Raw genomic sequence first — 13,140 nt, forward strand, 5'->3', positions numbered from 1 at the left:
TGGCAGTGGTCCAGTACCGTCAGTGGATATGATTGCTGATTGGTTGGAGTACCTTTGAGAGAAAGCTGACGGACAGCTCTGGGAGTGGATCAGACATTGGGTCACTACCCAGCCGGCCGCCAGTGAATTATGCTTGAAAGGATCGGTTTGGCCTGAAAAGGAGAAGGGAAGAGAGTTTAGGAGGAGGTAGTTGAAGTGCGGTTTGGGTTTGATCTATCCTGATTTTGAAAGAAATGCTGAGAATGACTTGGTGGAACAGAAATCAGACTACATTGACGTCAATGTTTAGGAGTTGAGATTTAAGTCAAAAGCCACGAGTCCAGAGGCCATTTTCTCCGAGCAGATATGTGACCGTCTCTGTGTTCTCTCTACAGGCCCCACGTTGCCAAGACAGAGCCCCCAGAGCCCCCAGGTTCAGAATGGACCTTCGCCAGAGGACCTGGAGATGCAGAGAAGGTAAGATCTAGGCCTACAACGCCACTGGACACAAGAACACTAAACACAACACTATTCCTCAGCCCAGTGATGTTACACACACTTCTAAGTAGAATTCCCTGTTTGAGTTCAGTGTTTCAATCAGATATGAGCCAATTGGACAGTTGCCCTGCTCGACAGTGCCTGCTTGCCTAAATATATTGTTCCAAGTACTTTAGAGTGGATATGGACGGTCTATTGATCCCAAAGCATATCATCTCTCCAGCCTCGCCACTCCCATATTAACCAGGTAGGCGGTGGAGAGTTTGGTTGTCTGCAGGCGGTGGAGAGTTTGGTTGTCTGCAGGCGGTGGAGAGTTTGGTTGCCTGCAGGCGGTGGAGAGTTTGGTTGTCTGCAGGCGGTGGAGAGTTTGGTTGCCTGCAAGTGGTGGAGAGTCTGGTTGCCTGCAGGCGGTGTTCTCTAACATTTGTATTAAATGTTTTACCTTTTATTTAACTAGTCAAGTCAGTTAAGAACAAATTCATATTTACAATGACGGCCTACACCGGCCAAACCCGGAAGACGCTGCTCCAATTGTGCGCCGCCCTACGGGACTATCAATCACGGCCGGTTGTGATGCAGACTGGATTCGAACCAGGGTGTCTGTAGTGACACCTATAGCACTGAAATGCAGTGTCTTAGACCGCTGCGCCACTCGGCAGCCCAACATTCTTGTACCGGGAGAGGCTGATGGTTGCCAGTTTGTGTTCAGGCACAGCGGCAGACACCCCTGGAGAAGAGTAAAGCAGGGCTGGGTGGGAGGATGATGGGGGGGCTGTGACTAGCAGGCTGTAGTAAACAGGCACCACATCAGCATGTCCGGTGGAATCACAAAACACTTATCCCCTGCTGAGTACAATGGTAAACTTACAGCACAAGGTTAGGAGCTGGCTTAATACACACACACACACACACACACACACACACACACACACACACACACACACACACACACACACACACACACACACACACACACACACACACACACACACACACACACACACACACACACACACACACACACACACACACACACACACACACACACACACGTACACACACAGACAGAGAGAGAGAGAGAGCGAGGATCTGAAATGGACTGATACTCAGAGACCTTCTTAATGAAAAGCTATTCTACAGCGAGCCCCTATCACTCTCGGGAGACCTTGGCTCAGGCTTTCTCTCCACTTCTAAAAACCCACTGCTCTAAATCCTCTGAGCCTCCCTCCTGCTACACACATACACACTCAATAACGCTTGGCATGAGATCTCTTCCGCATTCATATTCAGCTTTTACAGAAGGTTAAGTGTGTTGTGTTTTCTCCTGGTTAATGCAGTCCGTTCTGCTTTGCGGGTCTTAGAGGGGATATTGTACCTGTAATTGTTTTTCCTTCTCCTTAAACTGCCAGACTCCTATTCCCCCGTAGGTAATAGTAATGAGTGTATGCTGCTAACTCTGTATTTCTCTGTGTGGAGAAGAGACCCCCTATTCGTCAGTGGGGGCAGTGCAGTGTAGCATTGTAGCAGCAGTATTAATCTGAGCCAGCTGCTCTCTCACCTGATCACAGAAACCTGTCACATGTTATTTAATTACATGCAGCCTAATTTCACAGGCCCACACAGGGACTGCCTCATGTCCTGTCCCTGTGTACACGAAGACGTGGCATCGTGACAATATAACCACCCGGATTGAAGGTGACTGAAGTCAACTCATTACCATATCCTGCGTCACAGCAGTTCAGTAGTGAGTGTTGGGAGGTTGGATTGGCCCTGGGCTTCTCTCCTTGTTCTCCAGCTGGTTACAGAGGAATATGCTGTGGATTTAGATATTCTGCCTGACTGACAGGTAGTATAGGGGGAGAGTGTGTGATGGTTGTAGTGTCAGCGGCTGGTGGTGGTCCAGGTGCTGTACTGTGTTATGAATGAGTTCTGAATCCTGGTATGGCAGCAGGCAGCAGTATATATCGTCTGCATCTCAGACTGTAAAGGAACTGCAGTGATTTGAAGTTAAAGTGGTTCTGTATTTGAAGTGGTTCTGTGTGAGTCAGGGACGTTTCAATCCCAGACACCCTGCCCATGGGATTTTTAGTTTAACAGCTTTACAGTCGAAAGATAAATCATACATGACATTTTTTTGTTAATGGGCCTAGATTTGGTTTCTTTAGTAGCAACTAGTCGTTATGGACAATTAACCGTGACGATTGTTCAGTGAGTAAGAAAGAATGAGAAGATTCTGTGTGTTTGTGTGCGTGTCAGTCCGGTCGTTGTGTATCTGGCCTTTTTGGTCTCTTTGTGGTCCCTTCCTGTCCCCTAATGAAACCTGCCACCATCGTCCAATCATTTATGACTCCGCCAACACATACACTTCGAATGAAATGAATCATCTTATTTCACCAGACTCACTGAGACACCAAGGCCTGCTGTAAGGCCACTTGATCATTTAGTTGGCCACAGTTTATTGGTAGCGACTGCCTTGGGAATGTGTCGTCGTATTGTATGTTTGTAAAACCTCTCATCATTCATACCCATCCATGTTAGACTCAGATGCAGTTACATAGAGTATATCGCATCTCTGGTTCATATCCTGTACTTTAGCCGTTTTTAATGGCCTTGTTCTTAGTGTTACATCGGTGTGCGTGGTTGTGTGCGTGGTTGTACTGGAGAACAAATTCATGAAGTGACTTGTTTAAGTTGGAGCCTCGTAAAGTCGACCCGGCCCGCTCTCTGCCATCTGACAGTCGTGAACTTGTGTCCTGACATGGATTTGATATTAACCCTGTCATTAACAAGCTGGATTATTGCTCCATGCTAACATGCGGTGCACACACACAGGGAGGGGGGCTTGAGAGGTGGGTGGCCTGGTCCTAATAGGCTTGCTGAGTGATTACCTTGTCTAAAATACTTACAGTACACATTCAGACATATGTCTCAGGGGGAAAACATTTTCACCGTATTCTCCCTGTAAAGAATGTCCCTGGACCGTTCCAAATGTTCTGAATGTTCCCTGGTTGGTGTATGACATCATACAGAGACATACCTGACATAGCAATGTGTCGGTCTGTGCCATAGCGCCCTACTCTAGTGTTAGAGGGAGCATTCCTTTACTGTGAGTAGTAGGACAACTCCTTGTAAGGATATCTGACCCAATCTTTGTTTCTCTTCCAGAAACACAAAAGGCCTGAATGTGTTCAAAGGAGTTCTTTTAGTGTGTGTAATGGATCTGGCCCTGAGCCTCCCCCTCATTCTGAATCTCTTCTGTTCTGGTCCGGCCCTCATCTATATTTAGCTGTTGCAGTCAATGTAACTGGCCTGGGTGCTTAATGCCTGATGTCATCCCGGTGACGCAAACTCGCAACAATCCTGCCCGACCAACCCTGGGGAGATGGAGTGGAGAGGGTTGATTATAGGCTACACCCGCGCAGGCTCACACACTCATCCGTACTCTCTCAAAAACACGCACATGCAGAATCACATCAACACTAGGATGCAAGCACGCACTGGTGAACACACACACACACTTTCATTGAGAGGTCTGTTTACTATCAGGGGACAGCCTACCGACCCCAACCCTGAAAGTGCTTTATTTTTACTAACAATTTTGTTGGTCTATAATTCCGCCTTAGATTTAGCCTGAAGGTCAGGCATGCTTAACCATGAGCTCACACTCTAATCTTTAGTGATAGGTGTATTTTAAAGGTCACTGTTGTTTTCTTTCCTTTTATAAATAACCCCAATGATTAAATGACTGTCTGTTCATAGTAGCTTTCCAATAGACCCATCCCATCATCGAGCCTTGTCGTGGAATAGCCTAACACCACCAGGGTTAAGAACTGTTCTGTGGTCGGTGCTGGTGACCCTTCAGTAATGCAGAGGTCCAGTTTGTTCTTGTTCCAGAGCTGATCTCTCCTCTGTGTGCCTCTGCTCTGTCTACAGTTAAAACTAGTACTGTCAGCAACACTACACCTGGCTGCTTCCTCTCTGCATGGAATATCTTAATAAAATACTGATTGCCAAGGGAACAGATGTCAAATTAAAAGGAGGAAAGGGGTGAGAGGGATAGCGAGCAAAAGGCCCAGCTGTTGACTCGTAGCTCCAGCTGGACAGACTAGTGGCGTGGACTCAGCCAAACAGCTCTCTGACTACTCAGCTATGGCCTCAAGGCAGCACATGGTATCCCAGGGATCAGTGTGTGTGATTGAGTGTACAACACATTAGGAACACTTTCCTAATACTAAGCTGCATCCTCTTTTCCCCTCAGAGCAGCCTCAGTTCGTCGAGGCAGGGACTCTACAAGGTGTCCAAAGCGTTCCACAGGGATGCTGGCCCATGTTGACTCCAATGCTTCGCACAGTTGTGTTAAGTTGGCTGGATGTAAATGTAATGTCCTTTGGGTGGTGGACCATTCTTGGGGAAACTGTTGAGCTTGAAAAACCCAGCAGCGTTGCAGTTCTTGACTCACTCAAACCGGGGCGCCTGGCACCTACCCTGTTCAAAGGCACTTAAATCTTGTCTTTCCCATTCACCCTCTGATTGGCACACATACACAATCCATGTCTCAATTGTCTCAAGGCTTAAAAATCCTTCTTTAACCCATCTCCTCCCCTTCATCTACACTGATTGAAGTGGATTTAACAGGTGACATCAATAAGGGATCAGCTGTCAGCTGGATTCACCTGGTCAGACTGTGTCGTGGAAAGAGCAGGTGTTCCTAATGTTTTCTACACAGTGTATGTGCGTGAGGGGAAAGAGCAATAATGTTGAAACCCCATTGACATTACATCCCACAATGACACACAATTCTTGAATGACCACATGAAATCAGCCCTGCTTGTTTGTATATCCATCTCTGAAATCCATTCTGTGCTCTGTCGTGCATTGCTACGTCTACTGTGACTATTTCTGTCATTTTTTTCCCACCACACAATAAATAAATATTCGGATTTCTCTCCTTGGTCAGAATGTTGCTGGTTGTGGTTTCCAGAGGATTACAAAGATGTGGATTTATTTTTTCTCCTTACCCCCCAATCCTCAATCCCAGTCCCTCTGAAGACGCCACAGACACCACAGCCATGGGAAGACTGTTAGGCGCCTCTTTAAACGTACCGGGGATTCCCAGTATTAACCTGCCGTTAGATAAAAAAGACACGAGCTGGAATAATGGCGCATATAAATAACTAGTGTGAAGCTGTAGCAGGTTGGCTGTAGCGCTGCAAGTGCTGAGACCAAAGGCTGATCTCCTTCATACTGATGCAGGGAGATTGAGGAGCTTTTCTTTGCTGCTTGACATTGAGATCACATGGTATTAGTGGTGGAGGGACAGCTTCAATCACCTGCAGCTGTGGCAGCACAAAACATCAGTAACAACCTCCTAATATTGAGTTGCACCCCCTTTTGCCCTCAGAACAGCCTCAATTCGTCGGGACAGGGACTCTACAAGGTGTCAAACGTTCCACAGGGATGCTGGCCCATGTTGACTCCAATGCTTCCCACAGTTGTTTCAAGTTGGGTGTCCTTTGGGTGGTGAACCATTCTTGATACACACAGAAAACTGTTGAGTGTGAAAAACCCAGTAGCGTTGCAGTTGTTGACACACTCAAACCGGTGTGCCTGGCACCTACTACTATACACCATTCAAAGGCACTTACTGTGCATTCAGAAAGTATTCAGACCCCTTGACTTTTTCCATCATTTACAGCCTTATTCTAAAATTGATTAAATTGTTGTTTCCCATCATCAATCTACACACAATACCCCATAATGACAAAACAAAACCTGATCCTTTACTCAGTACTTTTGGCAGCAACCTACAGCCTTAAGTCTTCTTGGGTGTGACGCTACAAGCTTGGCACATCTGTATTTGGGGAGTTTCTCCCATTCTTCTCGGCAGATCCTCTCAAGCTCTGTCAGGTTGGATGGGGAGCGTCACTGCACAGCTATTTCCAGGTCTCTCCAGAGATATTTGATCAGGTTCAAGTCTGGTCTCTGGCTGGGCCACTCAAGGAGACTTGTCCCGAAGCCACTCCTGAGTTGTCTTGGCTGTGTGCTTAGGGTCTTTGTCCTGTTGGAAGGTGAACCTTTGCCCCAGTCGGAGGTCCTGAGCACTCTGGAGCAGATTTTCATCAAGAATCTCTCTGTACTTTGCTCCGTTCATCTTTCCCTCGATCCTGACTAGTCTCCCAGTCCCTGCTACTGAAAAACATCCCCACAGCATGATGCTGCCACCACCATGCTTCACCATAGGGATGGTGCCATGTTTCCTCCAGATGTGAAGCTTGGCATTAAGGCCAAATAATTCAAACTTGGTTTCATAAGACCAGAGAATCTTGTTTCTCATGGTCTGAGAGTCCTTTGGGTGCCTTTTGGCAAACTCCAAGTGGGCTGTCATGTGCCTTTTACCGAGAAGTGGCTTCAGTCTGGCCACTCTACCATAAAAGCCTGATTGGTGGAGTGCTGCTGAGATGGTTGTCCTTCTGGAAGGTTCCCACATCTCCACAGAGGAACTCTGGAGCTCTGTCAGAGTGACTATCGGGTTCTTGGTCACCTCCCTGACCAAGGCCCTTCTCCCTCGATTGCTCAGTTTGGCCAGGCGGCCAGGTCTAGGAAGAGTCTTGTGGTGGTTCCAAACTTCTTCCATTTATGAATGATGGGGACCACTGTGTTTTGGGGGACCTTCAATGCTGCAGACATTTGTTTGGTACCCTTACCCAGATCTCTGCCTCAACTCAATCCTGTCTCGTGGGACCTTATATAGACAGGTGTGTGCCAATCCAAATCATGTCCAAATAATGGAATTTACTACATGTGGACTCCAATCAAGTTGTAGAAACATCTCAATGGAAACAGGATGCACCTGAGCTCAATTCCACGTCTCATAACAAAGGGTCTGAAAACTTATGTAAAGAAGGTATTTCTGTTTTTTATTTTTAATACATTTGCAAAAATGTCTAAACCTGTTTTCGCTTTGTCATTATGGGTTATTGTGTGTAGATTGATGAGGGGAATTTAAAAATATATATATTTTTAGAATAAGGCTGGAACGTAACTAAATGTAAAAGTCTAGGGGTCTGAATTCTTTCCGAATGCACTGTAAAACATTTCTCCTGCCCATTCACCCTATGAATGGCACACACACACACACAATCCATGTCTCAATTGTCTCCATGCTTAAAAATCCCACTTTAATCTGTCTCCTCCCCTTCCTCATCCATCACTGATTTGAAGTGGATATAACAAGTGACATCAATAAGGAATCATAGCTTTCACCTGGATTCACCTGGTCAGTCCATGTTTCTAATGTTTTGTACACAGTGTACTGTATGTATTTGTGTTCTGTTAGTGTCCAACACACACAGGGCTGCTGTTGGACAAAAATGAATTCCCCTCCTTGACTAGTGTTCTGAACTGGTCTCCTGCACTTGGCTAGGGGGACACGTGGTAGTGACTGTGAGCTGTAGATTTGGACTGAGTCCTTTACAGAGTAGCTCCATATGGACTAACTGGGCATCAGTCCACACAGACAAAACTGTTCAGGCCTCTGAGCCAATGAGGAAAGCTGCTCTGACTGACTGGACTGTGGGCTTTACAGGCTTTGTGATTCTGCCGCTTTGCTTTCCTTGGCTGTCGGAATAAAGGATAACAGCATCACACTGTTGCTACACCCAAAAGCTTGGACTGTTTGCAATTTGTTCTCATACCACTCCAAAGACGCTGACTCAATGCAGAATGTTCTCTGTTTGTGAAAAGGATGTTCTGTAACTGTATACCATGTTGCCTAACATCTGTTTGTGGAAAGGATGTTCTGTAACTGTATCCCATGTTGCCTAACATCTGTTTGTGAAAAGGATGTTCTGTAACTGTATCCCATGTTGCCTAACATCTGTTTGTGAAAAGGATGTTCTGTAACTGTATCCCATGTTGCCTAACATCTGTTTGTGAAAAGGATGTTCTGTAACTGTATCCCATGTTGCCTAACATCTGTTTGTGAAAAGGATGTTCTGTAACTGTATCCCATGTTGCCTAACATCTGTTTGTGAAAAGGATGTTCTGTAACTGTATCCCATGTTGCCTAACATTGCTTGTGAAAAGGATGTTCTATAACTGTATCCCATGTTGCCTAACATCTGCTTGTGGAAAGGATGTTCTGTAACTGTATCCCATGTTGCCTAACATCTGTTTGTGGAAAGGATGTTCTGTAACTGTATCCCATGTTGCCTAACATCTGCTCTTGCCCCAACCTTGGTTCTAATTTGGTCATTTCTATTCTGCCCTCGTCCTGAGGCATTCATACTGTCAAGCCCCCCCACCCCCCCCACCCCACCCCCCCCGCACAGTTCTGACTGGTCTCCTACTGTCAAAATAGGTCATTTGTCAAACACATTTGTGATTCTTTTTTTCTTGTAAAATAGAGACCAAGCTTCTTTTTTTTGTTTTTTTTGTCAATAGTAGTAAGTTGTTGGAAAATGTTCGGATTCAGGCCATGTTCCGCCTACACTCCCTTAGCAACCGTTCCCCAGGCAACGCATGTCGGGAACTGGGACGCCAGTAAATGGATCAGCAAGGTTTTTCACATCTTTGAAGCCTTCATTCCCTAAAGTGGGAGAGAGGCAAAGTCCAAGACAAATCCAGCCTTTTTCCACTGGGCTCGTTGTGTATGTTGGTCTCCTGTGAGAAAGTGAGGGAAATTCTGTGTTTGTGTGTTGAGGCATCCTTTGATCATTTCTCATCTGGTTCCATTCTTCTATTCAATAGGACCTGCAGGGAGCTGCCTTCTCTCTCAGCAAGACTGAGATTCATTGTTAATTCTCCATTTTAGCCCACAAGATAATACATTGTATTGTTAATTCTCCATTTTAGCCCACTATGATAATACATTGTATTGTTAATTCTCCATTTTAGCCCACTATGATAATACATTGTATTGTTAATTCTCCATTTTAGCCCACTATGATAATACATTGTATTGTTAATTCTCCGTTTTAGCCCACTATGATAATACATTGTATTGTTAATTCTCCATTTTAGACCACTATGATAATACATTGTATTGTTAATTCTCCATTTTAGCCCACTATGATAATACATTGTATTGTTAATTCTCCGTTTTAGACCACTATGATAATACATTGTATTGTTAATTCTCCGTTTTAGACCACTATGATAATACATTGTATGGTTCAACAGTCTGAGAGATATAGTTGTCATATCCCAAAAAGCTTCTATATTGGAATGAACTTGGTCATTCAGCTAATGGGTACATTATACACTAGTACTCAAACTGACATCTCTGTTTTCTTAATGATCCCTCATCTGAGAAGGCTGATGACCTTACTGCTTCAGAATATCCATGTTTAACTCAAAGAGAACATTGCTCCAACATGACGTCCCTCCCTTGAAAGCTACACAGGATGTAAACGAATCGCTGTCCCCTTGGCGAATGGCAGGCAGTCCGCCCATCTCAGCTTCTCCGTCTTAACTCCCCTCCATCTCCCCCCTCCTTCCCTCTCTCCCCTCCATCTCACCCTCGCCTTCCCTCTCTCCCCTCCATCTCCCCCTCGCCTTCCCTCTCTCCCCTCCATCTCCCCCTCGCCTTCCCTCTCTCCCCTCTCCTTCCCTCTCTCCCCTCCATCTCCCCCTCTCCTTCCCTCTCTCCCCTCTCCTTCCCTCTCTCCCCTCCATCTCCCCCTCTCCTTCCCTATCTCCCCTCTCCTTCCCTCTCCCCCCTCTCCTTCCCTCTCTCCCCTCCATCTCCCCCTCTCCTTCCCTCTCTCCCCTCCATCTCCCCCTCTCCTTCCCTCTCTCCCCTCCACCTCCCCCTCTCCTTCCTTCCCTCTCTCCCCTCTCCTTCCCTCCCTCCCTCCCCTCCATCTCCCCAATCCTTCCCTCTCTCCCCTCCATCTCCCCCTCTCCTTCCCTCTCTCCCCTCTCGTTCCCTCTCTCCCCTCCATCTCCCCCTCTCCTTCCCTCTCTCCCCTCTCCTTCCCTCTCTCCCCTCCATCTCCCCCTCTCCTTCCCTCTCTCCCCTCCATCTCCCCCTCTCCTTCCCTCTCCCCCTCTCCTTCCCTCTCTCCCTCCATCTCCCCCTCGCCTTCCCTCTCTCCCCTCCATCTCCCCCTCTCCTTCCCTCTCTCCCCTCTCCTTCCCTCTCTCCCCTCCATCTCCCCCTCTCCTTCCCTCTCTCCCCTCTCCTTCCCTCACTCCCCTCCATCTCCCCCTCTCCTTCCCTCTCTCCCCTCTCCTTCCCTCTCTCCCCTCTCCTTCCCTCTCTCCCCTCCATCTCCCCCTCTCCTTCCCTCTCTCCCCTCCATCTCCCCTCTCCTTCCCTCTCTCCCCTCCACCTCCCCCTCTCCTTCCCTCTCTCCCCTCTCCTTCCCTCCCTCCCCTCCATCTCCCCAATCCTTCCCTCTCTCCCCTCCATCTCCCCCTCTCCTTCCCTCTCTCCCCTCTCATTCCCTCTCTCCCCTCCATCTCCCCCTCTCCTTCCCTCTCTCCCCCTCTCCTTCCCTCTCTCCCCTCCATCTCCCCCTCTCCTTCCCTCTCTCCCCTCCATCTCCCCCTCTCCTTCCCTCTCCCCCCTCTCCTTCCCTCTCTCCCCTCCATCTCCCCCTCGCCTTCCCTCTCTCCCTCCATCTCCCCCTCTCCTTCCCTCTCTCCCCTCTCCTTCCCTCTCTCCCCTCCATCTCCCCCTCTCCTTCCCTCTCTCCCCCTCTCCTTCCCTCACTCCCCTCCATCTCCCCCTCTCCTTCCCTCTCTCCCCTCTCCTTCCCTCTCTCCCCTCTCCTTCCCTCTCTCCCCTCCATCTCCCCCTCTCCTTCCCTCTCTCCCCATCCATCTCCCCTCTCCTTCCCTCTCTCCCTCCACCTCCCCCTCTCCTTCCCTCTCTCCCCTCTCCTTCCCTCCCTCCCCTCCATCTCCCCAATCCTTCCCTCTCTCCCCTCCATCTCCCCCTCTCCTTCCCTCTCTCCCCTCTCATTCCCTCTCTCCCTCCATCTCCCCCTCTCCTTCCCTCTCTCCCTCTCCTTCCTCTCTCCCCTCCATCTCCCCCTCTCCTTCCCTCTCTCCCCTCTCCTTCCTCTCTCCCCTCCATCTCCCCCTCTCCTTCCCTCTCTCCCCTCTCCTTCCCCTCTCCCCTCCATCTCCCCCTCTCCTTCCCTCTCTCCCCTCTCCTTCCCTCTCTCCCCTCCATCTCCCCCTCTCCTTCCCTCTCTCCCCTCTCCTTCCCTCTCTCCCCTCCATCTCCCGCTCTCCTTCCCTCTCTCCACGCCATCTCTCCTGACCGACAGGATGAGACCTGGTGCTTATTTGATTTGATTTAAACTATATTTCAAATGTTCACAATTATCCCCACACAGGGAGATACTGTACAGTTGAACCTGAATTCATCCGAGGTTATTTATTTTCTTTCCCTCACCCTGGTGCTTATTTGAACTGTTCTCCATGCGTGTTGTGTAGGAATGTTATGATCTCGTATGCCAGGGAATGCAGTACGTGTCAGATAGCATTGCACATAAAAAATAAATAAATATACGCTGTAGGGAATTAGTCTGATCCATGGCTGTGGACAGATGGAATGTCATGCCACTATAACTCAAGTTAATCAAATGCTTGTAAAACGTAGTCCCTTTATGGTGAAGCAAGTCTTGTTTTATATAGAGTGTGTAGCATGAAAATGTACCATACACTATCCCCTGGTATTAGGCTATTCCTATACAGTTGACCTCTGTTTTTTGTATGCTGTAACTACTCCCCATATATGATGGGTCATTGGGATATTGCACGACAGGTGCATTATCCCCCATTGACCTTCTCCAACCCTGTCTGTCTTTCTAGTGGTGTTGCGTAATAAACCCTTCCTGCTGCTCTCAACAGCATCCTGCCAAATGTAACCTCTGACATTCTTATATTAGATATCACTGCCGCCCCTCGTATATTTTTTTATCGTGGTGTTTAAAGGCTTGTGCAGTGGTCTCCAGTAGCCTGTCAGCACTCCTGTCACAGTTTGACGATCATCTAGTTGGTGGAGCTACCAACCTACCCCTCCCAGACTGCCCCTGGGTGGAGTATATGCTAATCTCTAGAGCACTCCTTATCTCACTACATTATACAGTAGACTCTCTGCTGTACTCTCTACTGTACCTATATCACTGTGGTGATCAGGGGATGTTATCCTATAGAGACACACCTGGGAATGGTCCTTTGAGCCTCGTACTCTAGTGGCCCAGCGCTTATTGAACAGTAGGGCACTCCTCACTCCTGCTCTCTTTAATTAACTCCGTGAGGGAGAGGGAGGAGGTGAGGGAGGAGGGGGTTGAGGTTGAGGGAGGGAGGGAGGGAGGGGAGAGGGAGGAGGTGAGGGTGGAGGGTGTTGAGGTTAAGGGAGGGAGGAGGTGAGGGAGGGAGGGAGGGGAGAGGGAGGAGGTGAGAGAGGAGGGTGTTGAGGTTGAGGGAGGGAGGGGAGAGGGGGGAGGTGAGGGAGGAGGGTGTTGAGGTTGAGGGAGGGAGGGGAGAGGGAGGAGGGTGTTGAGGTTGAGGGAGGGAGTGGAGAGGAGAGGGAGTAGGTGAGGGAGGAGGGTGTTGAAGTTGAGGGAGGGAGGGAGGGAGGGATGGGAGATGGGGGAGGAGGTGAGGGAGGAAGGATGGGAGAGGGAGGAGGGTGTTGAGGTTGAG

General features: G+C 48.3%; 1 protein-coding gene across 4 annotated transcripts in view; it reads left to right on the forward strand.

Annotated features, from left to right (window-relative positions):
• Window positions 1-13,140, forward strand: part of LOC135557643 (protein enabled homolog) — a 145,675-nt gene that overhangs the window by 104,469 nt on the left and 28,066 nt on the right. For all 4 annotated transcript variants that reach the window (XM_064991115.1, XM_064991117.1, XM_064991118.1 and 1 more), the window contains one exon: window positions 375-456. In XM_064991115.1, the coding sequence (XP_064847187.1) occupies window positions 375-456 (82 nt within the window). The remainder of the gene's footprint in view (window positions 1-374; window positions 457-13,140) is intronic.

This window comes from Oncorhynchus masou, chromosome 16 (assembly GCF_036934945.1).
Source record: "Oncorhynchus masou masou isolate Uvic2021 chromosome 16, UVic_Omas_1.1, whole genome shotgun sequence".
NCBI lineage: Eukaryota > Metazoa > Chordata > Actinopteri > Salmoniformes > Salmonidae > Oncorhynchus > Oncorhynchus masou.